The sequence below is a fragment of the Rhinatrema bivittatum genome, chromosome 4 (assembly GCF_901001135.1).
Source record: "Rhinatrema bivittatum chromosome 4, aRhiBiv1.1, whole genome shotgun sequence".
Taxonomy (NCBI): Eukaryota; Metazoa; Chordata; class Amphibia; order Gymnophiona; family Rhinatrematidae; genus Rhinatrema; species Rhinatrema bivittatum.
Window position 1 is genome coordinate 271,992,828 of NC_042618.1, and position 27,087 is coordinate 272,019,914.

Sequence of the window (27,087 nt, forward strand, 5' to 3'; positions counted from 1 at the left end):
ATTTCTGATGGCAGATACCTTACTGGGATCCATGCAAAACCCTATTGAGGACACAATGTACCCTAAAAAGGGCAATGACTCCTGCTCGAAGAGACACTTTTCCAGCTTCGCATACAAGTGATGATCCCGGAGAATCTGAAGCACCTGTCGAACATGTCGCCGATGGGAACTCAAATCGGGGGAGTAGATGAGGACATCATCAAGATACACAATTACACAAGATTGTAGTAGTTCCCGAAGGATCTCATTCATTAAATGTTGGAATACGGCAGGAGCATTGCAGAGTCCGAATGGCATAACCAAGTATTCGTAGTGCCCGTCCCGGGTATTGAAAGCGGTCTTCCATTCATCCCCGGGACGGATACGGACTAAATTGTAGGCACCCCGTAAGTCCAACTTCGTGAATACCTGTGCTCCCTGGAGTTTGTCTAATAGCTCAGGAATTAAGGGTAACGGGTAGCGATTCTTCTTAGTGATGGTATTGAGTCCTCGGTAATCAATACATGGCCTCAAAGACCCGTCTTTCTTGGCGACAAAGAAGAAACCCGCCCCTGCGGGAGACTTTGAGGGTCGGATGAATCCTTTGGCGAGATTTTCGGTGATATAGTCAGACATGGCTCGAGTTTCAGGTTGAGACAAGGGGTACACTCTTCCCCGAGGTGGAGTAGAACCGGGGAGCAAATCAATCGCGCAATCAAAGGGGCGATGTTGAGGTAATAATTCTGCCTTTTCCTTAGAAAAGACATCAGCAAAGTCTGCATATGGTGACGGAAGTAGAGACCCAGTATGTGCCAGCGGAATTCGTTGTTCCTTCGGGGATTGAATGCAAGAGTGGAAGCACTTGGGACTCCATCGAGTGATCTGTAGATCATCCCACCGGATCTCTGGAGAATGTTGCTGCAGCCAGGGTAACCCGAGAACCACTGGGTGGACGGACTTCTCTAAAACCAGAAACGAGATTTTCTCAGTATGGAGCAGACCGGTCTGGAGGGTGAGTGGCGAGGTCATGGAAGAGATACTGCCGGACAAAGGTGTGCCCTGGATAGAGGTGACTTGTAAGAGCGGTTCCCGGAGTTGCGTGGGGAGCTGAAGTCGTTGCACTAAATCCTTCGAGATAAAGTTCCCTCCGGCCCCCGAGTCGATGAGAGCCTGCGTTTTGAAGGAACCACGGGGGTATCTCAAGGTTACTGGTACTACACATTGAGGAGCAGCGTTAAGACAACCTAGGGAACACTCCTCTCTCAACCCTAGGCGCGGGAGTTTTCCGCCCGATCCTTGCACTGGGCCAAGAAATGGCCCTTACCGCCGCAGTACAGGCACAACCTCAGATCACGACGGCGTTGTCTCTCCTCAGGTGTTAACGAGGACCTGCCCAGTTGCATGGGTTCCTCCGTGGAGGACTCTGCCGAGTTACTGGAGCTACGAGGGCTGGGATTCAGTGGTCTGGAGAGAACCGGAGGTAGGGGGGCCATTCGCCGAAGAGGACGCCCCTCCTTCGCTCTTTGTTGTAATCGATCAATGCGAGCTGCTACGTCGATGAGGGAGTTCAGATCCTCCGGGAGGTCGCGAGCTGCCAGCTCGTCCTTAATCCTAGCTGCCAACCCCTCCAAGAACACGCCTCGGAGGGCATCATCTCGCCAACCATCTAGGGCGAGCGTGCGGAATTCCAATGCGTAATCAGCTAGCGTCCGTGTTCCCTGTCGGAGTTGAAGTAGCTCAGAGGTCGCTGAGGTCTGGCGTGCAGGCTCGTCAAAGGCTGCTTTAAACTCCTCCACAAATCTGTTCAAGTCGCTCAAGGCGGGGTCATTCTTTTCCCACATGGGTGACGCCCAATTCAGTGCTCGACCGTCTAATAGTGAAAAGATGTATGCTACCTTGACGGCATCTGATGGAAACTGATTGGGCAGCAAGGCAAAGCGTACGTAGCATTGGTTCAAGAAACCGCGACAAGCCTTGGAATCCCCGGCGTACCGTGATGGAGATGGAAGCTGGGTAGGAGCATGGATTGTAACCACTGGCGCCGGTGCAGGTGCGGGAACTGGAGCAAGGGGTTCAGAGTCCATTCGAACCGCCAATCGTTCCACAGTGGCAGCCAGCGAATCCAATACCTGTTGCTGCTGCACCAAACGCTGGGCAAGACCGGGAATGGCTTGCAGGCCGGCGAGGTCTGCCGGATCCATGGCCTTGCAAACTGTTGTGTTCCGGAAGTGGATCCTTGGGCCGACCGGCGAGGAGACGGTCGGAAGGCAGATCACGCACAGCCGAAGAAGGATCTTCACCGGAAACCCGAGACGCCCCCAGAGGAGCTGTTGACGCCCGGGTCGCTAGGGCTTAGGTGGCTTCGCCCTGGAAGTCCGAGGTCCCCCCAGGAGGAGCCCGTAGGGACCCGGACCGCTGGGACTTAGGTGAGAGTAAGAGCTGAAGTCACAACAGGCAGCAGAAGACTGAAGCGTGGAGACGTCCCGAGGTCAAGGCAGGCAGCAGAAGTCAGAAGCGTGGAGACGTACCGAAGTCAAGGCAGGCAGCAGAAGTCAGAAGCGAGGAAACGTACCGAGGTCAAGGCAGGCAGCAGAAGTCAGAAGCGTGAAGACGTACCGAGGTCAAGGCAGGCAGCAGAAGTCAGAAGAACAGGAACGCTGAAACTGGCAGGCAGGATCAGGAACAGCAACTAACACTCAGGAGTGACCACGTTGCAAGGCAAAGCAGGAAGGAACAGTGCAGGTTTAAATCCCCCGCCGGCGCTGACGTCAGGGAGAGGGCGGTTCAGCACTTCCGGGTGCTGGACCTGTAAAAGGAGAGCCCTCGCGCGCGTTCCCAGCAGGGGGGAGGAGTCAGGATCGGGCCTTGGCAGCGTCGGCAGCGTCTCCCTCGTGGAGACGCCGCTGCCATGCGGCCAGGCCGGCCCCGGATCCCGCGGCTCGCGGCAGCGCGGAGAAGACCCCGGTGGAGGTAAGGACCCGGTCGCTATGGCGGCGACCGGGGCTGCAACATAATCAATGCAACAAAGTCAAACAATTACAGAGCAATTGCTTTTCACAGTAAAATTGAACAGCACTTAAATTTATTGTTCTGCTCATACACATATTCCTTTGGCACAATATAATTTTATATCAGTACTTATTACATCTGCTTTAAAACATTTTATCACAGTCTTTTTCTGTAGGCTCTAAAAGGCTTACACCATTTTTAATAGAGGAAGTTATTGAAAACTATTTCCTAGCAACTGCTGAGAGTAGTCATGTTAAGAGATCCAAAAAAGGCCAGCCCATGCTGGATCTGATTAGCTGGCATTAGCTGTTATGTCACAGACACCACACACATCCTGTGTGAACCAGGCAGATTCCACTGTCTATGATGTCATGGGTGATTATAACAAACATAACTGCACTTAAAGCCAATGGCTTAAGTCTAAGCCATTACTAATTTTCAAACAGTCCTGATAGGCTAAAATCTATCAGTATTTTTTTACCCACAGAGTTCAGCCATTTAACATGCATCACTTTCTAAGTGTGCATAAATCTGCTTTGAAAATTTGCGAGCGTGGGCAGAGCCCCACATAGCACACTCACACAAAGTTTAATCTCAAGAGCAGGTATAACTTTGTGTATGTGGATTTGCACCTATACTTTTGAAACGTGGAGGCAATATTCAAAACCATTTAGCCACCTAACTCAGTTGTCCGGCTGAATGGCAATTTTTTGAATACTGGGGCACTTATTCACCTGGGGTAGATTTTCAAAGGGTTACGTGCAGAAGATACATGCATAACCCCCGAAAACCTACCCCTGTCTGCGCCGAGTCTATTTTGCATAGGCTCGGTGGCGCGCACAAGCCCCGGGATGTGCGTATGTCCCGGGGCTTTCAAAAATGGGTGGACCAGGGGCGTGGCAATGGCTCAGGGGTGGTTCGGGGGCGGGGCTGGGGGCATGGCGGAGATTCGTGGGTGGTCCGGGGGCAGGGCTGAATCCTCTGGCACAGCGGCCTGTGCCGGGGGATGGCAAGCTGGCACGCGTAACTCATCGAAATAAGGTAGGGGGATTTAGGTAGGGCTGGGGGGTGGGTTAGATAGGGGAAGGGAGGGAAAGGTGGGGGTGACCAAAATAAAAGTTCCCTCCAAAGACGCTCCAATTTCAGAACACCCTTGGAGGGAACGGGGAAAGCCATCGGGCCTCCCCTAGGGCTCGGTGCGCGCAAGGTGCACAAGTGTGCACCCCCTTGCGTACGCTGACCCCGGATTTTATAACATGCGCCCGGCAGCGTGCGCATGTTATAAAATCGGGTGTACATTTGTGCATGCTGGCTGGCGTGCACAAATGTACCCCACGCGTGTAACTTTTAAAATCGGCACCCTAGATTTTAGCTGGAAAATTCATTATCCTGCTAAAATCTAGCTGGATAAAAAAAAAAAAAGGCATTCCAGGGGCAGGCCTATGTTATCTGTCTAACTTAGCCAATTTTCAAATATATTCAACCAAGTCAGCTGGATATCTTTAGTCCTGCCTCACAGCAGCTCTAAAGTTATTTGGATGCGTATAGCTGGATAACTTGCCACTTTCCTGGATATGTTGAAAAGATAATCAGGTTAAATGGTAGAAAGAAGAAAGAAAAAAAACTCAGGGCCTTTATGGTCAATCCCTTATCCTTCAACCTGCGACAACACTTAGAAATAATTGGAGCCATATCAGCTGACTCCCTCCCATCTCCACAATTTAAAAAAAAAAAAAATGTAAGCAATTGGGGGCTAGTACTCCAAGGCCAGATCCTCCCCTTTCTTCCTTGTTTTCACCAAAAAAACCCCAGCAGATCCACTTCTCCCTCCCATCCACCCGTAACCTCTATGCAATACCCTGACCCCACCCAGGCTCCCCCATCACCAGATCAGCAAAAGCTCAGCCAGGAACAATAGTCTTTTACCTATGACCGACAGCTCCAGAGTTGCTATCACAGCAAAGCTGGAAGCCCAAGGAGAGAGCAAGAGGCTACCATTCCCAGCCAGGCTTTCGCTGATCTGGGAGGGTTCTGAGGGGGCTGGCGTATCACATAGAGGTGGCCAGTGGATGAGGAGGGGGAGAAAAAGAGGATAAGTTGTTTTTGGTTAAAACAGGGAAGGAATGGAGGATCTGGGCTTGGGGCGCTAGCCCCCAACTGCTTAATTTTTGATTAAATTGGCAGAGGTGGGAATTGGGAGGTGGTCAAGTGATGTCACAAGCAGAAGGCTAAGGGTTTGGGCATAAAGACCCAGAGGTTCTATTTATTTATGCTGCCACTTAACAGATATCTTTTTAATATATTTCCAGTTAAGTAGCAAGTTATCTGGCTACATGTAGCTGGATAATTTTAAAATGTAACCAGCTATATTTTAATATAGCCAGTTAGGCTTTTTAGTTATCTAGCTACATATAGCAGAAGAACCAGAAAACCTATCCAGGCACCCCCTACATGTAGCTGGATAACTTGAGGTGAGTATATCTAGCAGGACGTTTATCCTGCTGAGCATCCAAGACATGCTATCCAGTTAATTTTAGCCGGATAACTTGTCCACTGTCCCGGCTTACTTGATATTGGCTTCTATGCATATAAATTTTGATCCCGCCCTCAACTCCACCTTTCAGAATGCCGAGTTAGTATGCACAAAATTGTGTTCTGTGAGCACTTCTACATGTATACCCACCGGGACTATTTGCAAAGAATCACCTATGTGCATAAAACTAGGCTTTTTGTGCATAATTGCCTTTGAACATTACCCCTTCTATATGTAATTTTGAAATAATCTAGATTGATTTTTATGACTATTAGTGCAATCATTTCAGCAACTTGAACCTAGATCAAATAATCAGAGAAAATCTCAGAAAAACAGGAAATGAAAATAGGATACAATCAATATCATCGCTGCAATACAGTCAGAATATTCACAACTGATTTGTCAGTTTCTTGTAAGTGCCCAGTTTAAAAAATCAATTGATTTGCTTTTTAACAAGGTCTACCAACAAATCAAGATTTCACATACTTTCCATATTGCTTGCTCATTGCTTGTGGAAGCCAAGCATTGTATGTGTTATGAAGGGGTGAGAACACTGCTGTGGTTGGGGGTTTCTAGTGGCAGACAGTAATCATCATTATTCAGCACTGTGTATCAGAAGTATCAGTCATACAATATTCTGTACAGTCACTTTAAATGTTTGGTGTCAGGGATAGCAGTATAACAAAGATCCAGAGAAAGTACACTGTATATTGTATCTATATTAATGCATATAAAATAATTATTCTTTTCTTACTCTGCATCAGTGATGAAAATGCATCTGGGAAGAGAACAGAAATCTATTGTATATACATATTCCAGAAATATATTAACAAGGCCATCTTGATCTTGGTTTCCATCTTCACTGTGGCTGCAGTTCATTTGCTTTTATACTTGGAGAACAGACTGTACAAAACTCGTAATGTTGTTTTTACATCTCTATTCACGATATCTGGGGATATATTAAAAAAATATATGGATGAATAAGACTATTACATACAGATCAAAGGTTTTGAGTTTTTCAGTTCCATGGGACATCATAAATCTTGGCCATGTATCCAGAAAAGGGATTGACCAAGACACAGAAAACATTTGTCTGAAGTCTACAGCAGCCAGCTGCCAACAGTAAAGGTGCCACTATAGTGTGATATGCATATGAGTTTTAAATCTCATCCTACCCATCCTCTTGCAGAATTTTGAGCAGGATTCAGGCACACCACAAACTACTATTTCACAAGTAATAGATTAATTTATAAATGATTGTTGCTAACACTGTGCAAATACTCCCATGGGATGTCCACTAGATGACCCTAGTCTAGGACTTGAGGTTGAGAGTTAGGAGAGAAGCATACCAAAGGCAGGTGGCACAGGAGTTCTGTTTGGCAATTTTCTGTTAGAATTCTAAGGTGAAGCAGTGATTTTTCTTTGTGTCCCTACTTCTGATGGGCTAGGTTGCATGATGCAGGATTTCCAGAATATAGTTTGGCAGTTTCTTTGAGAAACTCTGTATTTTACTTTTGATGTTTTTGTGGATCCCCTAGTCCTTGCTCTAGAAGGGAAAATCCCCCTGCCTCTGGGAAGGATTAGGTTGAGAAAAGGTCTTTTATTCCATCTTGTTGGAAAAGTGGACCCTTGAGCCAAGACGAGGTTATTGCTACCTCCAGGGTTGTTGCTACCCTGGAGGTCCTCGTCGTCGGGTGGTGGTTCTAGGAGAGAAGACCCAATAGGACCTTCACCTATACCAGCCCTCGTTCCCCACAGGTTGAGCCCTTGGGTAGCGAGGCCGGCAGGACTTAGGCACAGGGCTTCCCAGCCATGGAACTAGTAGGCGAGGAGAGGCAGCATCGGATGAGTCCAGGTGTAGAGGCCAGCGGTGATCAAGCAGCGTCAAGTACCAGGCAAGGAGTCAGAACTGAGAAAGCAATCCAAGGGATGAAGAGAAAGGCAGGGACCAGAGGCAAAGAACATGAATGAAGCAAGGCTGAGACAGGAATGCAGGGATCAGGAACGTAGACAACTCACACTCTTCAGGAGAGCAGGACCTGTTGCTGAGGCAAATTGGGAGCAGAGAGGCAGGGTTTAAATACCTGCCTAGCCTGACGTCATCAGCCCGGGCCGCAGGTAACTTCCCCACCGTTGGCCCTTTAAATCCCATGACTCGGCATGTGCACTTAGAGGGGAGACCATGAGGAGCTGGAGTCAGTGGCGTTCGTGGCACTGCAAGAGCAGGCCATGAGTGAAGTCAGTGGCCAGGAGTGGCAGTGGCAGGGCCGGGCCCACGGCTGGCGCAGGTGAGGGGACCCAGTCACGGACCAGCACAGCCGAGGTTTCTAATAATACCCCCTTTACGCCCCTTCTTAGAAGTCTCGGGTTTGTCAGGATGCAGAAGAGTCTTGTCGAGTATGTTGGAGGTGGGCTTCCAAGTGTTTTCTTCAGGCCCGAAACCCTCATAGGCGATTAGGTACTCCCATCTCCTGTGATGACGTCATATGTCCAGTATTTCTTTTACCTGATAGAGTTCTTCTTCAGCTGACAGGTCCTGGGGTTCCTGGATCTCCTGGCATGGCCAGGAGGACACCAGGGGCTTAAGAAGTGAGATGTGGAACATGTTGTATATTCTTAAAAGAGGAAGGCAGCTTCAGTTGGTAGGTGACCGGAACGATTCAATCTGTGATGGAGAAGGGACAGATGTACCGGGGACCAGTATCATCGAAGGTACTCACAGCTGGATATGGCGGGTGCTAGGCCATACCCAGTCTACAGGTTTATTTATTTATTTATTTATTGTTTTTTTAAATAACTGACATTCCTGTGTACATATCACATCGGTTCACAGTAATGGACAAATGCCAATTAAAACATTTGCAATTGAAGAGAGGCGCAGGCTGCCGATACTTATTGGCCATCTTTTCTGCTTCCTTGGCAGCACGTCAAAAATGGTCCTTTGTGTGAGTCCAAAAGGCATGCAGTTGTTGAGCAGTGAGCTGCGCTGCAGGCGATGGCACCAAAAGATTTGTGGGAAGTGGCAGAGCTGGTTGCAGACTGGATGTGCAAGTTGTGTGAAAACTCAGCCCAAAGGAGTACCAACTAGTTGTCCTGTCTGCTGTTCACAAAGGCACATAGGAAGGTTTTTAGGGTCTGGTTGGTGCATTTGGCTTGGCCTTTGCCCTGTGGTGGTACGCTGTAGTAAAGTCAAGCTGGATCCCAAATTTCTTGCACAAGGAGAGCCAAAAGTTAGCAGTTAACTGCACTCCACGATCTGATGCGATGTGCCGGGGGAGTCCATGTAGGTGGAAAATATGTTGGGTGAATAGGTGGGCCAACTCCGAGGCTGAGGGCAGTTTGGGAAATGGACCATCTTTGAAAACCTATCTACGACCACCAAAATAATGTAATGGCCATTGGAGGGTAGTAGGTCCACCACGAATTCCATGGAGAGATGGGTCAATGGCTCCTTGGGAATAGGTAGCGGTTGGAGTAGGCCCCATGGTCATCTAGCAAGGTGTCTGTCGGGTGCAAGTCGGGCAGGAGTCGACATAGGCCTTGACATCCCCCTCTACTTGGGGCCACCAGTAATAGCGTTGCAGTAACCCAAGTGTGCGGGGTTTTCCAGGGTGTCCGGCTGTGAGAGAATCATGGGCCCAGGACAGGACCTTCTGTCGGAATCGAAGAGGTACTACCGTCTTCCCTTTTGGAGCAGTCTGGGTGGCAGCGAGAATCACCTTCGCTGCGTCAATGATGTATTGGGGAACAGACGGAGAGTCTTCTGTCTCAAAGGCTCTAGAGAGAGCATCAGCCCAAGTATTTTTGGCGGCCGGTCAGTAGCAGAGGGAAAAGTTGAATCTGCTGAAAAATAGCAACCAATGAGCCTGGCAGGGGTTTAGTTGTTGGGTGTGGCTGAGGTACTCAAGCTTCTTATGGTCTGTGAAGACTGTAATGGTGTGCTGAGCCCCCTTGAGCCACTGCTGCCACTCCTCGAGTGCCATCTTGATGGCTAGGATTCCTTGTCTCCAATGCTCTAATTCTTCTCAGCAGGTGTGAACTTCTGGGAGAAGTAAGAACAGGGCAGCAGGGCTCATTTTTGAGAATGTTGGCTCAGGACCACCCCCATGGCTGTGTCGGAGGCGTCTACCTCCACCACAAATGATTGTGTGGGGTCCAGGTGCCACAGGAAGGAGTCTTAGAGGAAGGCACACTTCAGGTCCTTGAAGGCGGTTATTGCCTCGAGAGGCCATTGCTTGCTATTGGCCCCCTTCTTGGTGAGGGCAGTAAGGGGTGCTACCAGCCGGGAGTTTTGTGGGATGAAATGCCTAGAAATTGGCAAACCTGAGGAAACTCTAGGGCCTGGAACCCTGTAAGTTGGGGCCAATTCTGGATACTAGAAATCTTTTCAGGGTCCATGTGAAATTCTGTGGATGAGACAATGAAGCCCAAAAAGGGAAGCACCTCCTGTTCGAACAGGCATTTTTCTATTTTGGCAAACCACTTGTGGTCCTGTAAGTGTTGAAGTACCCGTCTGACCTCCTTGAATGGGAAGTGAGATCCTTGGAGAATATCAGTACGTCTTCAAGGTACACGATGATGCAGGAGTGGAGCATGTCCCGGAAGATTTCATTCCTAAGGTGTTGGAACACCACTGGTGCATTACAGAGGCCAAAGGGCATCACTAAGTACTCATAGTGGTTGTCTCTTGTATTAAAGGCGGTCTTCCATTCATTGCCTGGCTTTATGCGCACAAGGTTATAGGCCCCTCGGAGGTCCAACTTCGTGAACAGTTTGGTCCCCTGTAGATGGTCCAGGAGTTCAGGAATGAGTGGCAGTGGGTACCGGTCTCTCCTGGTGATGGTGTTCAGCCTGTGGTAATCAATACAGGGCTACAACGACCCATCCTTCTTTGTCATGAAAAAGAAGCCAGCTCCTGCTGGAGATGTGGATGGTCTGATGATGCCCCTGTCAAGGTTCTCCCAAACATACTTGGACATGGCTTGGGTATCAGGTAGTGATAGGGAATATACTCACCCTCATGGGGGCATGGTACCTGGAAGGAGGTCGATCGCACAGTCAAAGGGGAGATGTTCAGGGAGTTTCTCGGCCCTCTCCTTGAAAAAAACATCCGTAAAATCAGCGTACTGCAGAGGCAATGTAAATGGGGTGGTAGCTACAAGAAGACCAGGGTGAGACACCTCTTGGAGGCAGGAAGAATGGCACTGAGGGCCCCAGGAGCTATCTGCAGTATCCGCCAGTCAATGCGAGGGGAGTGTTTCTGGAGCCAGGGAAGACCCAAGACTACCGGGTGTATTGTTTTCTCCAGGATGAAGAAGGTGAGCTCCTCTTCATGAAGGACCCCAGTGTGGAGTCTCATAGGTGTGTTGGTACAAGTAATCCTTCCGGGAAGAAGATCCCCTTGGTTGGAAGAAATGGTCAATGGTGGTTCTCTGAGCAGTGTGGGCAGATCAGATGTGCGACGAGATCTGCCAAGATAAAATTCCCTTCAGTGCCAGAGTCAATCAGGGCTTGGGTAGTGATGTCCCCATGGGCGTAGCGGAAGGTCACAGGCACGATACATTGGGAAGCAGAATTGGTGCAGCCCAGGGTCATCTCCCCACTGATGCCTAGGCTCTGGCGTTTCCCAGCCTCTCGGAACACTGGGCCAACAAGTGGCCTTTACCAGTGCAGTACAGGAATAGGCCTAAGGTACACCATCGCAGCCTTTCTTCAGGGGTCAAATGGCTCTGCCCCAGTTGTATGGGTTCCTCCAAAAGGGGTGGCTTGGGTGAAGCTGCGGGAGGCAGCTTTATGGGCTGTGAAAAGGATGGAGCTAGCACCACTGGCCTGTGGGAGGGGCGCAGTTCTTGGAGGCTTTGCTATAGTCTTCGGTCGACTCCACCAGCAAGCGCAATCAGAGCCTCCAAATCATGTGGGAGATCCCGGGCAGCCAATTCATCCTTAAAACTTGGAGACAACCCTTCCAGAAAGATACTCTGGAGGCTGTCCTCTCGTCATCCTAACTGAGATGCTAGGGTGCGGAACTCTACCGCATACTCTGACAAGGAGCGTGACCCCTGTCGTAAGTGCAGAAGTTCAGAAGCAGCTGTAGACTGTCTTCCAGGCTGATCAAAGACCTGTTTGAGCACTTGGATGAAGTATGGGAGGTCCTGATGCAAGGGGTTTCCTTGTTCCCAGAGGTGGAAGGCCCACGAGAGCGCCTTGCCAACCAGGAGCGACAGAATAAAGTTTGTTTTGATTCCGTCATTGGTGAACTGGGCGGGCTGTAGGGAAAAGTGCATGAAACAGTGGATTAGGAAGCCTCGACACTGCCGGGGATCTCCTGCATAGCGAGGTGGCACCAGCAGATGGAGGTTTGCTGCAGGAGCCCTGGATACTGGAACCGGGGCCAGCTGGGAACTGGAAGATGTAGTGGAGTCCAGTCAATTCACCAGGCATTCCACGGTGGCACCTAGCACATCCAAGCACTCCTGCAGACAGGTCCGCCGGGTTCATGGCGGACCTGTCTGCAGCACTGTTGGAAAAGTGGACTCTTGAGTTGAGACGAGGTTGTTGCTACCTCCAGGGGGCAGCCCCTGGAGGTCCTCGTCATCGGGAGGCAGTTCTTGGAGAGAAGACCCAACAGGACCTTCACCTAAACCAGCCCTTGTTCCCCGCAGGTCGAGCCCTTGGGTACCAGGGCCAGCTGGATTTAGGTGGGGGTCTTCCCAGGCATGGAACCAGTAGGTGAGGAGAGGCAGCATTGGAGGAGTCCAGGTGTAGAGGCCGTGGAGATCAAGCAGTGTCAAGTACCAGGCAAGGAGTCAGGGCAGGCAGAGATCAAGCAGAGTCAAGTACCAGGCAAGGAGTCAGAACTGAGAAAGCAATCCAAGGGATGATGAGCAAGGCAGGGACCAGAGGCAAGGAACAGGAATGAAGCAAGGCTGAGTCAGGAATGCAGGGATCAGGAACGTAGACAACTCACACTCTTCAGGAGAGCAAGACCTGTTGCTGAGGCGAATTGGGAGCAGAGAGACAGGGTTTAAATACCCGCCTAGCCTGACATCATCAGCCCGTGCCACGGGGAACTTCCCAGCCGCTGGCCCTTTAAATCCCATGACTTGGCTCGCTCGCATGCGTGCCTAGAAGGGAGACCAGAAGAAGCTGGAGTCAACATTTGGGGCGCTACAAGAGCAGGCTGCGGGCAGAGTCTGTGGCCCGGAACCTTGGCTGCGCAGGCCTGCACAGCCAAGGTTCCTAACACATCTCATATGTAGTGGATAGATGGGATGTCTTTTCTAATGACTGGAGTATTTTTGGTGATTTTTCTTTTTCTTTCCTGCAGGAAGACGTTTGACAGCAACCTTCCAGTCCAAGATTAGAGAATGAAGAAGAATCCTCGTTTCCATAATGCCCTCTCATCGAAAAGATTCTGGTTACCTTCTAAGGAGAAGGGAGAATAAGACCCCCACTGGAGTCTCTGTCCTGGGAGAACAGAGGAGATTTGAGAGATAGAGGAATTTGAAGTACATCTGGACCTCATGTATTGTTCTGGGAAGGGATTCCACTACATCAGGAGGCCCCTGGCTCACCTTGGATACTTGCCATTCACTCTAAGCCCTGGAGGGTGAGACCATCTCAGTTACTGCAGGACACTTTCACAGTTAGAGAGGTTGTGGAAGAACAATTCTGGGACATGAATGCAACCAAAAAAACGTATATAGTACTGACTGATTACCTTGAAAGATCTGCAGTAAAGTTTAAGTTGTAACATCCATCCAGGGTGTCCAGTCTGTTTATTTTGGTACCTACATCCAGTCAGCAACATACACATCATAGCTCATTGCTTTTGTTTTTTAGCTCATTTATGAATATGTTAAATATTTGTCCCAGTACAGACCCCTGGGTCACTCCACTATTCACTTCTCTCCTTTGAATATTAAGACTTGCTCTGTTTTTTCTATCTTTTAACCAATTACTAGTCCACAATAGGACATTGCCTTCTCCCCATGACTATACATTTCCTGAGGAGTATCTCATGTGGAACTTTACCAAATGTCCTCTGAAAATCCAGGTATACAATATCAACCAGCCTGCCACTCAGTATGCTTTTAAACTATTATTACACTCTCAAACAGCAAATAATATAACACAAAGCTGTATAATACTCCCAAAAGAAAATACACTTCAAACCTCTATCACACTCTCAAACATAAAATATAAAGTGGTCCTTAGCTGAGGGATGGGGTACATAAAGTGAGAATTACAGAGGGCAGAGTGGAAAAGAGGAAAAAAAAAAACAAACCAATGTATCCTCATAAATAAGAATTAGGTCCATTATATGCCATGGATGTCCACAATTAGGACAGATTTTCTGCTGATGAGAGCCTTGAAACAATTGTAAAATTTGATTTCAAACCAATTGCCAGCAGGCAGTACAGAAAATGCTTCTAGACACAGAATCTGATAGACAGCAAGAGGCACCCTTCTCTCTGTTCTTCATTTTCTTGTCTGACTTTCAGACCTTATTCATGCTGTTAATGACACCGGCTGGTGATAAAGACTGCAGCTGCAACTGTGCAGCATTTTCTCAGCACTGCCCAAGAAGCACCCTACAGTAAGTTACAAGAGTTCTGTGAAGGACAAATTATTTGGCATACAGCACTGAAGAAACTGGAAATAGTAAGACCATTTAAAAAAAAAAAAAAAAAAAAGCTCTTGCACTGAATTGGAAAAGTGCACCATGTATTTCTCAACCGAAGAAATAATTGACTGAAATTGTGTTAATAGAAAAAGTTATTCTTTGCCTGAAAAGATGAATAAATATGATAAGGTCTGGGGGAAGTTTTGGGAATATGTACAAAGCTCTGGATTCATTTTCTTGCATTCTATAGTAGATTTATTTGTGGCTATCTTTGACAAGCTTTATCTTACATTCTTATGCTCTTTCAGCTACTGATATTTGATTTTTCTTATGTACAACTTCCTGGAATGCCTGTACATTTTTCTTTATACCCGTAGTGTGTGCCATCTGCTAAATAAAAAGTTTGAAAAAAGGCTCTCCCCGAAAATAAGACATTTTAGCTAGCTGAGGAGCCAAGATGGCGGCTTAACCTGTGCACAGCGTTGCCCACTCACTATTTCCTTTGAGAATTTACCTGCTTTTTTTGTGATTACAATGCTTGTGAAGAGGAAGGGGAGAGTTAGAACTTATCCCTCAGTCTCCTCATCCTTATCCGGGCAGAAGACAATCCCGCAGTTCACAGGATCAACATCACAATCTGGGACCCAAGTTCTGGCTGGCACGGCGCGTAGAGGAGAACCCGTCCCGGCTTCGGAGGAGGTGTCCTTGAGCCCCCAAGATGAACGTCAACTGCCGGCTGCACAGACAGCCTTGTCGCAGCACCCTGTGTGGAACCCTGAAGAGGGAGTCTAATTGTCGGAGGTTGAGGGAGCAGCGGCATTGGAAGAACCCGTGCTTAGTTCCTCATTGATCGATGGAGAGAGCGCCGGTGCACTTGTGTCGGCCCACATGAACACCCAGACTGAGAGTGGAGGTAAGAGATCGCTTTCTGGGACTCTCCCATCTAATGGTTTACCAGCTTGTTTGGAAAAGCCTGTGATGGTTACCTTAGATTCTTTGTGGGATTTAATGTCTTCATTGGGAAAAGCTTTTTCAGATTGCTCCTTGAAAATCAATTCATTATCACAGCAAGTGGACACTATTGCTAAGTATAATGATCTTTATCGACAGGAAATCTCTGATAAGTTTAGGAATGTGGAAGAAGGAATACAATATGTTAAAGATGTCCAGTCTATGATTATTCAAGACTGTAGTGTTTTAAACAGGAAAGTGGAATTTATAGAAAATTCTCTAAGGCATTTGAATCTGCGAGTATTGAATTTTCCCAGGGTTGTGGGAGAGATTCCGTGAATTACTATAAGAAGATATTTCCTTGAAGTTTTAGACTTTACAACTGAATCTGCTCCGCCCCTGGATAAGGTGTATTTTCTTTTTTCTTTTTTTTTTGAATTCTTTATTTATATTTTGCAGAAACGTCCATTTCCATGCATTTAATACATATATTCAAAATAAAATTTGAATATCCTTAGGAGCAGGATAACTTTAATCTAATTACCAATACATATTCAAACATAACATATAGTCACCTAAACTCCTGTTACAAAACAAGTGGGGAGCTTAAGTTGAGCAAATAAATTTAACATAATATTAACTAAAATACAGAACACGGAGTATATTCCTATTGCTTATCCAATTTACCTGGTGTTCAAAAATTAAGTGCTACTACTCTCCTTCTGCTTCTTGCACTCATCCAGATATCTTTCTAAATGTTCTGGATCGTAATAAACAAATCTTTTCCCTTCTCTGTGCATAACACATTTACACGGGAATCTAATAATTATATTTATACCAAATGTCCTTGCCAAATTGGCTAACATTATAAACTTTTTTCGTCTCTGTTGTGTTTCCTTAGAAACATCAGGGTAAACCCATATTTTTTGTCCCAGGTAGAGAGTGGCTCTATTTAACATAAACTTTTTTAATACTTTGTCTCTATCTGTTGATAGAGCAAATTTCACTAAGAGAGTGCCCCTTCTCTCTACCTGGGAACTAAAAGAGGTCTCAATTAAATCAGTTATGTTAAGAGATGTTTCTTGTACTACTGTTGGAAGAACTTATACCCTGATCTTTATTTATAAAATAAACATTTACAACCACCGGTAATTTATCCAAGGGTATTTGTAGAATTTTGAAAAAATAATTTTTTAATTGTTCTTGCAAAGATATCATTTTACATTTTGGGAAGTTTACCATCCTCAAATTCAAATATCTAATAGAATTTTCCAAATTTTCCACTTTTTTTAGAACTAAACCTTCACCTTGGATAATAGTAGACTGAACTTTCTTAATAGTGGTTATCTCATCCTCAACTTTTTTCAAAGTTGCCCCATAATTTGTAACGATTGGGTTTATATTCAGCAGGACTTCTTGCATGTCTTTAATATTTACATTAAGTTTCATTATATTATTTTGAAGTACAGACATTGCTTGCCATAACATTTCTAATGTCACAGATTTTTTATCAGACATTGGTGTAAATAATAAAACTTGAGGGTTTTCTTGTTTCTGGTTAGAGGCAGACTCCATAGGAGGGGAGGCACTCACACCAGGTTTCGCAATACTTCGGTCAGGACCAAATGTTTCCCCCCTGACCGAAGACTCTCCCTGAACAAGGGGAAGTCCTTCTCTTCTTCCCCTTTCATACACTTCCTTAAAGTCACAGCTCTCCTCAATCGGGCTCGACTGAAGAAACGATATACGTTCCATTGACGAGCCTGTTGCTGTGACAGTGGAAGGAATCACAGGTGGTGTTGGAGTAATTGGGGCCCCGGGACTAAGAGTCACATCTCCCATCAGAAGAGAAGTTTGCTCACCTACCCCTTCTGTAGCGGGAACCTCCGGGGTCGCAGTCTCCGATGTCGGGTAGAAAGTAGTCAGCGTTGTTTGTTTAGGGCTCGATCTGGCAGGGGTTGAGGCTTCCTGCCTAATTTTGCCCTTGCGCTTTGTGTGCGGCATGAGGAAAATCTGTCACTCCAAAATCTTAACAAGAACAAAGCTGTAACTTCCCCCGGCTTCTGTATATTCTTATAATTCTTACGGAGGTTTACACAGAGTCCAAGTTAGCGGCCTGGGCAGCCTCTCAGCCTTCGCTGGCCTAAGCCGGCCAAAGTCAGCGCGCCCCTTACGGAGCGCGCGGCTTAGGCAGCGCGCCGCGACGGCGGGGCGCCGCCTGCCTTTTGATTTTATAGGTCAAGGACCACCCTTCCGCCACTCACGTCACTCGGCTCCACCCACTTGCACCGTCCTACGGTCAGCCGGGTCTCTCGGGCTGATTAGGGGTTCCAACACAGATGTTCCGGGGGAACCACGCCAAGTGCAGGTAAACTTGGGCCTCTCACCTCCTCCTTAGGCTCCCAAAGTTCGGCGTCTGCCTTTTGATTTTATAGGGCAAGGACCACCCTTCCGCCACTCACGTCACTCGGCTCCACCCACTTGCACCGTCCTACGGTCAGCCGGGTCTCTCGGGCTGATTAGGGGTTCCAACACAGATGTTCCGGGGGAACCACGCCAAGTGCAGGTAAACTTGGGCCTCTCACCTCCTCCTTAGGCTCCCCAAGGTGTATTTTCTACCTTCTCGTTTTAGTGCTCAATTTCAGTTTACTCCTGTAGACTTAAACAATTTATCCGATTATTTAAAGTCATCTAGTTTTGAAATATCTGAAAGAGCCACTATGCTAATATCTCTATTTACTGAAAAAGATCTCAGTATTGTTATGAAAAGTTATTTTAAGAAATCAAATGCATTATTCATGGGGCAAAGAGTCAGGATTTTTCCAGACCTAATGAAATCAACTCAGGAGAAAAGGAAGGGATTCTTGGCTCTGTGCCAAGATACCTTAGCAATTGGAGCAACCTTCCTGCTAAAGTTTCCGTGTAAATGTATTGTTAAACATAATGGAGATAATTACATATATTTTTCACCAGAGCACCTTAAAAGCTTTATAGATTCTAAGAAGACTATGCTCCAAGCTAGTAATGTCTAGGGTATTATCATCCTAAATGGAATATGTATATGCCATATAAGCTAAGTCATTGCTATTTTTAGGTTCCGTGATTTTCTCCATTTTTGCTGGTCTCCTGCCCCCATGATGCTGGACTAACGGGTATTGGGGTTTCTTTGTATAATGTGAATTTCTCGCTTACTGCATTTTCCTTTTTTTTTTAATACCATATTTCTGCACAAAGTAGATACTCTGTTTGAAAGTTGTACAATTAATAAACAAAAAAAAAGCATTTTAATAGAAACAAAAGTGGTCTTGTTCCGCAGATCTGACCATCTAACATACCCACTTTTTTCAAGAAAGTGACATCACTTTGGTGTCAGCCTCATGCGCACCAGTGCCACTTTTAAAAAGACTGAACAGGGAAGGAGCAAGTGGGCATTGCTCCTGTCTTGTCCTAGGACCACCATGAAGGGAGTAAGTGTGGGCCACAGAGATCCCCAGTCCTGGAAATATTTTCATGGGGGTGGAAGGGGAATCAGTGGGGCCCAGGGAGGCCCCAACTGGGCTCAACTCAGCCCAGCCCCATATACCAGGCCTGACAGTTTCTTAGAGGACAGGAAGGGAATTAGAAGGACACAGGGAGTTGCTGGAGAACACCCAAGAATCAGCTGAGGAGGTTTGCAGGGGCTGGAGAGAGAACGGGTTTATTTTAATAAAAGGAAAGAAGAATATCCAAAAATTTGGGATAGTTTCATGCAAAACCATTTTTTGTTCGAATGTATCATTCATGTAAATCAAATGAACATCTCTACTTGGCATGTTTGGCAGAATCCAGAGCTGCACACAAAGGAACTACCCTGTGGTAGGAACACTTCAAAGATAGCATATTGATCAATAACTTAAAATGAAATATATTTTGGTCTCTTCTTGATACTGTTAGATAAAAAACATTTTGTCTCTCTCTGTTAGGGATCATACTTCTAATACCCATATCTGGGAACTTTTGAGTTGTGGTCACCCTGATATTGCTGCTGATTAGCAAATGACCAGAGGTAGGGGGAAAGCAATGGAAAATATAGATCATCTTTCTTTCTTCCACTCTCCCTCTCCCCAACTTTCACTCTTCCACCCCTCCACCCCCACAGTTTCTCTCTCTTTCTTCTACCCACCACCATTACCTGTCCCCCCCTCCAGAGACAATCCCACCATAATTCCCCTTCCTCTTCCAGCACTCTCTTTGTTCCCACTCACTATAAGTTACAGCACCATGACTTATGCATTCTCACTCTTCCCTTAGTTGAGTGAGTCCCCAAGTCCTGGAATCACAGCTACAGACTGAGTTGTGTGTATGTTGCAGCCCTTCTCCAGTTTCTCCCACATTCTGCTTGCAGGGTCTGCTCTAGACTCGCCCCACTTTTCCTGTTCTCTGCAGGTTTACTGAAGGGGAGTAGCTGAGCTGTATACAAAGAAGCACTGAGATTTCTAGAATTTCCCCTGAGACCCTGCAACTAATGCAAATTCCCTGAGTCTCAGGGTGAAATCCTGAAAGTTCCCAGGTATGCTAATACCCTAGTGGAAACTTCCAAAATGTGGACAAGATTAGAAAATACAAGCAATATTTATCTGGCACAGGCGGTTTCTAACATTTTTTATGTAAAAGCATTCTGGAAAGGGAGGTAGACAGAAAGAAAGTTGCTTCAGTCAAAAATGAAAATGTTCAGTGTGTGATTTTGACAGTGTTCAGGAAGGTGATCAGACTAAGCAGGACAGGTGGTTGATAGGCCCAGTGGCAATTTGAAGTAATAAACTACTTCCTCACAGCACTGTGTTTCAAATTCTCTAGAGATGCAGGAGCAATGGTTTAGGGCAACATTTATGACTTGCTCTCTACTGTGCCCAATGGTGTGTTTGACAGAACAGGCTAGATTTAGACATCAGCTACCTTTGAGTACAGATGGGCTAATGTTTGGATGGAAAGTGATCGTGACCAAAAAAGGAGTAGCCCTGGCCAGAATTAGTCATTTTTTGGATCATGTTCCATAATTGAATTTTAATGATTCAAAATAACAGCTGGGGAATTAATATCATTTTTTTCCATTAAAATCCAATTGCAGATTGGATTTTGAGTCCAAAGGCCCACCAGTGGGAAAATAGCCAGATCACACCTCAGCACAATTCTAGCCGATAAATAAACTACCACAGGCTGATCCACACCACATCTATTTTATATAGAGAGAATTTAAGCATCAAACCACTCCTGATGAAACAGAACTTTCAGATATTTTTATCCAGAATTTTACAAAGCAGCTCCCCCAGATGGGACACACAAAAATTGAGAAAATCTGATACTGTGGGAGCCAAGTGCCAGTCTCTCAGGTTTTTAGAGTTCAGCAATGTGGGTCAAGCAGTTGATGTAGAGAATCTGGGCTAGAAGCAGGCAAGGTGGTTCTTTTCTTTTGAGCTGCAGAAGGGAGACTATCCACCTAAGGCCCTCCTCTGTGAACCTGAATCCCTCTCTTTCTTTATGGTGATAGCCGGCAGTCAAAGGCCCCCCCCCCCCAAATCAAGCTCCACACCATGTTATTTTCCAAAACAGTTAAAAGTGCTGAGGTCGATATTCAAAGTGGGGCGGATTTTAAGAGCCCTGATCGCGTAAATCCGGGCGGATTTACGCGAGCAGGGCCCTGCACGCCGGTGCACCTATGTTCAATAGGCCTACCGGCGCGCGCAGAGCCCCGGGACTCGTGTAAGTCCCGGGGTTTTCCGAGGGGGGCGTGCCGGGGGGCGGGGACGAGCGGCGCGCCATTTTCGGGGCGGGACGCGGCGTTTCGGGGGCGGGCCCGGGGGCGTGGTTTCGGCCTGGGGCGGTCCGGGGGCGTGGCCGCGCCCTCCGGAACTGCCCCCGGGTTGCGTCTAGGCGCGCCAGCGGCCCGCTGGCGCACGGGGATTTACTTCTCCCTCTGGGAGGCGTAAATCCCCCAACAAAGATAGGGGGGTTTAGACAGGGCCGGGGGGGGGTGGGTTAGGTAGAGGAAAGGAGGGGAAGGTGAGGGGAGGGCGTTGGCCTCGGAGGGAACGGCGGCAGGCTGCGCGGCTCGGCGCGTGCTGGCTACACGGAATAGGCAGCCTTGCGCGCGCCGATCCAGGATTTTAGCGGATACACGCGGCTACGTGCGTATCTACTAAAATCCCGCGTACTTTTGTTTGCGCCTGGAGCGCCAACAAAAGTACACGAACGCGCCGTTTTTGAAAATCTACCCCAGTGTGTTTTAGCTCTAGATAGCCTGATAAATAGGACTTATCCGGCTACCTAGAAGCTGCTGAATATTTACTTACTTTCAGCAGCCACTAGATACCCAAATAAGTCACTTATCCAGCTATCTAAATTGCTGGATATATTTTGGGCAGGCAGTGGGTGGATCAGGGAAGCATGACTTAGCTGGATAAGTAACAATATTCAGCATTAGGCGGATAACTTGTATGGCTAAGTTAGACCGGCTTAATAGCAGACGGATAAGACTTATCTGCCTAAATAGCGCTTGCTACAGGAATATTCAGCAGCACTCTCCCCAAAGGATCTTCTTCCCAACCTTCTTAAAGGAAACAACCTGTTACCAACCCATTCTTAATTTTAGCTGGAAACTTCCCCATTGAAACATATACAAAAAGGTTCATAACGATCCCTTATGTCATCAAGTAGCAGTACTGCATGCACCTTATTTTCCAATTTTCTCATCTTTAGTTATCCCTCACCTAAAATCTCCTTTGGTGCCATACTCTCTAAATGGGGACCTGATATTGGGAATCTATCACAAATATAAGAAAGATCTCGAGCTGGCCTGCTCAGCAGCAGTACTATGTTTTGCCATACAGAAGCTGTCTGGTTCAATCCCCAGACAGGGTCTTCCATACCCTGGGACAATTGAGGCTTGGGATGCTATAGAAGCAGTGTTCAGAGACCTTGGGGGGGAGGGAATCATGGTCATTGAGAAGGGTGACACCTGGTGACCAGTTTAAAACCTATGATGCAGGGTTCTTGAAGGAGCCCTGGTGTATTGCTCCCTGCTTCCAGGCCATTGCTGCAAAGTCCAGACTGGAAGTGGTGGAAGGGTCTATTAAAATAGGAGGGGGGGGGGAATCTCTAGATAGTTTCAAATGAAGATTGATAGCACCAGAATCCCAATCCTCGTTACAATTCAGCTGGAAAAAAGAGAGAGAGAGAGAGAGAAAGAAAGAAGGAACTATGGGCCAAAAAAAATCTCTCCCACTCCTACAGGAAATAGATTAGGTCTTACTCCTTGATTCCAGTTTAAAATCATAAGAGCATAAGTTTTACCATGCAGGGTCAGACCAAAGGTCCATCATGCCCTGTATCTTGTTTCTAAAAGTGACCAATCCAAGTCACAACCACCAGGCAGTATTCCTAAATTCAAAAGATTACATGCTGCTTAATCCCAGGGACAAGCAGTGGATGTCCCCAAGTCCACCTTAATAATGGTTTATGGACTTCTCTTTTATAAACCCAGCTAGCTACACTAACAGCTTTTTCCACATCTTCCAGTGTTGAATTCCAAAGTTTAATTATATGTTGAGTAAAAATGTTTTTCTACTATTTGTCTTAAATATATCACCTAGTAACTTCATTACATTTTCCCTAGTCTTTGTATTTTTTGAAAGCATAAACAACCAATTTGCATTTACCCGTTCCAATCTACTCATTATTTTGTATATCTCCAAGCTGAAGAGCCCTAACCTCTTTAGCCTTTCCTCATAGGGGAATCATTCCATCTCCTTTATCATTTTGGTCGCCCTTCTCTGTACCTTTTCTAATTCTGCTATATCTTTTTTGAGATGCGGCAACTAGAACTGCACACAGTATTCAAAATGCAGTTGTACCATGGAGTGATACAGAGTCATTATGATATTCTCTGTTTTATTCTCCATTACTTTCCTGATAATCCCTAGCATTCTTTTTGCTTTCTTGGCCACTGCTACACACTGGGTAGAGGATTTCAACATATTATCCACGATGTCGCCTAGATCTTTTTCCTGGGTGATTACTGCCAAAATGGAACGTTGCATCATGTAGCTATATAATTTGGGTTCCTTTTCCCTATGTGCCTCACTTTGCGCTTGTCCACTTTAAATGCCATCTGCTTTTTTGGTTGACCAGTCTCTCAGTCTCACAAGGTCCTCTTGCAGTTTTTCACAGTCCTCTTGTGATTTAACAACTTTCAATAATTTTGTATCATCAGCAAATTTGACCATCTCTAGGTTATATATAAATATGTTAAATAGCAGCAGTCCTAGTACAGATCCCTGGGGCACTTCACTGTTCTCTATCTTTTAACCAGCTCTCAAGCCAGAATTTAACATTTCCTACTAACCCATGACTTTTTAATTTCCTCAAGAGTCTCTCGTGAGATACTTTTTCAAATGTTTTTTGAAAGTCCAGATACACTATATCAACTGGTTCACCTTTATCCACATGTTTATTCTAGCCTTCAAAAATATGTAGCAGATTAGTGAGGCAAGACTTCTCTTGGCTAAACTCATATTGGGCTCGTCCCATTAAAGCATGACAAACTATATATTCAACAATTTTGTTCTTTATAATAATTTTGATCATTTTTATTGGCAATGACATCAGGCTCACTGGTCTGTAGTTCCTGGATCACCACTGTAATCCTTTTTAAAAATTGGCGTTACATTGGTCACCCTCCGATCTTCAAGTAAAATAGCTGATTTTAATTATAAATTACAGATTAATAATAGGTATGTAATTTCAGTTTTCAGTTATTTCAATACTCTGGGATGTATACCATATAGTCTAGGTGATTTGCTGTTTCTTTAGTTTGACATCTTCCAGGTTCACTGAGATTTGTTTCATTTTCTCTGAATCATCACCTATAAATATCACTTCTGCCTTTTATCCTCAGTAAAAACTGAAGCAAAGAAATCATTTTCTCTCTCTACTTTGGTCTTGTCCTCCATTAGTATACCTTTTACCCCTTGATCATCTAATGGAACAATTGACTCCCTTGCAGGCTTTTTGCTTCAAATGTACCTGAAAAAAGTTTTATTATGAATTTTTTTTTCCAAGCAAGCTTCTTTTCAAATTCAGTCTTAGCCTGCCAGTGCTTATACTATTTCTTGTTTTCTTCATTTGGATTCCTTTTCCATTTTTGTTCTTTTTGCTATTAAAGCAGTCATTTGGCTATCCTTCCACCTTTTTTGATGCGTGGAATACATCTGTTCTGGGCTTCCAAGATGGTATTCTTGCCTGATGTAAAGTCTTATTCTTTGTAGTTGTTCCTTTCATTTTTTTTCCTAATTATTTTTCTCATAATTCCCCTTTTGAAAATTAAATGCTATCATAGCAGATCTCCTTAATGTCCTCCCTCCAGTTATCAAGCCAAATTTGATCATGTTATTATATCTCATACCAAGTCATGTGCTCCACTAAGGATTAGATCTAAAATAGCTCCCCTCTTGTTGGATCTTATACCAGTTGCTCTATAAAGCATTCAATTATTTCATCTAGAAACTTTGCTTCTTTGGCATGTCCCGATATGCAATTTACCCAGTCAATTCCAGGGTAATCGAAATTGCCCATTATTACTCTGTGGCTAATTTTGTTAGCTGCCCTAATTTCTGTTAGCATTTCATCATCTGTCTGTTCATTCTGATCAAGTGAATGGTAGTATACCCCCACTGCTATTTTTTCCCCTCCTCATATAGAATTTTAATCCATAAAGATTCCACACTACATTTTGATTCTTGCAGAACTTTTTTCCTTTTTTACTCTATGCCCTCTAACATACAGCACCACACCTCACCCAGTTTGATCCATCCATTATTGTGATATAATTTATGCCCTGATATCACAGTGTCCCATTTGTTATCCTCCTTCCACCAAGTCTCTGAGATGCCAATTAAATCTAGCATTTCATTCAGCGCTATATATTATAATTCTCCCCTCTTATTTTTCAGACTTCTAGTATTTGCATACAGACATTTCAAAGTATATTTTTTGTTTGTATTAACAATTTGCTTATCAATTGGTTGTAATGTAAACCGAAGTGATAATTAATCTTGTTAATTGAACCTCGGTATATAAAAATTTATAAATAAATAAATGGATAATTTGGGATGTTTTTGTTCTTTCTGCTCTTTATTTAAAGGTCCCTGGGTTACTTTGGTATTTATTGCAACCTCTCTATCAGGAAGCCCTAATGTCTCTGTTTTGTTTGTATCCTTTAAAGATACATCATTTCAAACCATGCGCTTCTGAGCAACTGTCAGCTTTCCCCTATCATCTAGTTTAAAAGTTGCTCTAATTCCTTTTTAAAGGATAGTGCCAGCCAGCAGCCTGATTCCACTCTGACTAAGGTAGAGCCCATCCCATCAGAAAAGGCTCCCCCTTCCCCAGAATTTTCCCAGTTCCTAACAAATCTAAATCTCTCTTCCTTACACCATCATCTCATCCACACATTGAAACTCTGGAACTCAGCCTGCCTCTGGGGCCCTGCACATGCAACCTTAGAGGCTCTGGATTTCAGTTTCCTAACCGAGTCTAAATTTAGCCTCCAGAACCTCTCTCCTGCCCCTTCCTCTGTCATTGGTACTCATATATACAATGGTAGTTGGCTTCACCTCAACTCTCTCTAAAATCTTATCTAGGTGGCATGTGAGGTCCATTTCCTTTGCACCAGATAGGCATGTTACCAATCAATCCTCATGCCCACTATCCACCCAGGTATCTCCATTTCTAATGATCAAATCATCCACTATAATGGTCATGTTAACCCTTCTCTCCTGGGCCTGCAGCCGTAGACACACATCCTCAGTGCAAGAGGATATAGCATCATCTGGAGAGCAGGTCCTAGCTACAGGATCACTTCCTGCCACACCAAGATGATAGTCTCCTGTCAGGTGACCTTGCTCCTCCAAAGTAGCACAAGTGCTGCTTGACTGAAGTTGGGACCAGTCTGCTATGTCGCTGAAGGTCTCCTCTATATACCTCTCTGTCTGTCTCAGTTTCTCCAGTTTACCAAGTGGTACACATGTGGCACTTGGTGCAAAAGACTGGGTAGCCATTCGCTGCTGGACTTCTTTTTGCATCTTAGTTTTATTACGTTGCTAACGTTTTAAAAGCCGATTACGGAGTAGGTATGTCTCTCAATTTAATATATTTTAAATTATTTGATATCTTTTTATCTATGGTTTTTAAATTGATATTAGGTGACTTATGTTAATTTCTGAATGGCCAGCAACAAAACTATAATTAGTCAATCACTAAAATCAGTGTTAACTGTATGATATTCAAACTCATTGACTGATTCCTATATAGAAGATTTTCCTTTTAACTGGGAGAAGAGTATTTAACAGAAAAAGAACCTGGAGTGCATGGGAAGGCCCAAAACTAGTGACTAATTGCCGTGGAACCAGAATTCTCACCTTTTCAGATCAAGTAAATGAGCTTTCTAAACTCACAGTTCTAATACTTACAAAAAATACTAACTTACACTAGCTCACAAACACACTAAAATAAATCCTTTACTATTCCTAGCCTGCATTTTATTTTAATTTAAAGCCCAAACACTCACACACACTAAAAGAAATCACTTACCTGTCCTAGCTTTTAATCAAGGCATACACAATAAAGATTGATATACCCAACAATTTCACCTCTCCCCAAACAGAAATACCCATCAAGTAATACTCACTGATCCTCTTCAGCCTCCAGCAACATCTTCTGCTTTCAATATTCCCATTCTAATTTCAAACTCTGTTTTTCAAAGTATTGCATTTCTATCACTTTCCTATCAGGAATGATCTCAGTACAACTGAGCACTTCCATAGGAATGTAAGGCCATCCAGAGATGCCAATTGTATCTCTTTAGTGGTAGAAGTACTCTTTTTTTACGAATGCATTTTATAAGGTTTACTAAGAAGAAGAATAAAAAGGAGACATAGAATCTCAGCTAAGGGTT

General features: G+C 45.3%; 1 protein-coding gene across 1 annotated transcript in view; it reads right to left on the reverse strand.

Moving 5' to 3' along the window:
* Positions 1-4,773: 4,773 nt before the first annotated feature.
* Positions 4,774-27,087, reverse strand: part of PARVG (parvin gamma) — a 140,904-nt gene continuing 118,590 nt past the window's right edge. Inside the window, exon 13 of the mRNA XM_029600118.1 lies at positions 4,774-6,470. Coding sequence (XP_029455978.1) covers positions 6,397-6,470 — 74 coding nt within the window. The 3' untranslated portion in view covers positions 4,774-6,396. The remainder of the gene's footprint in view (positions 6,471-27,087) is intronic.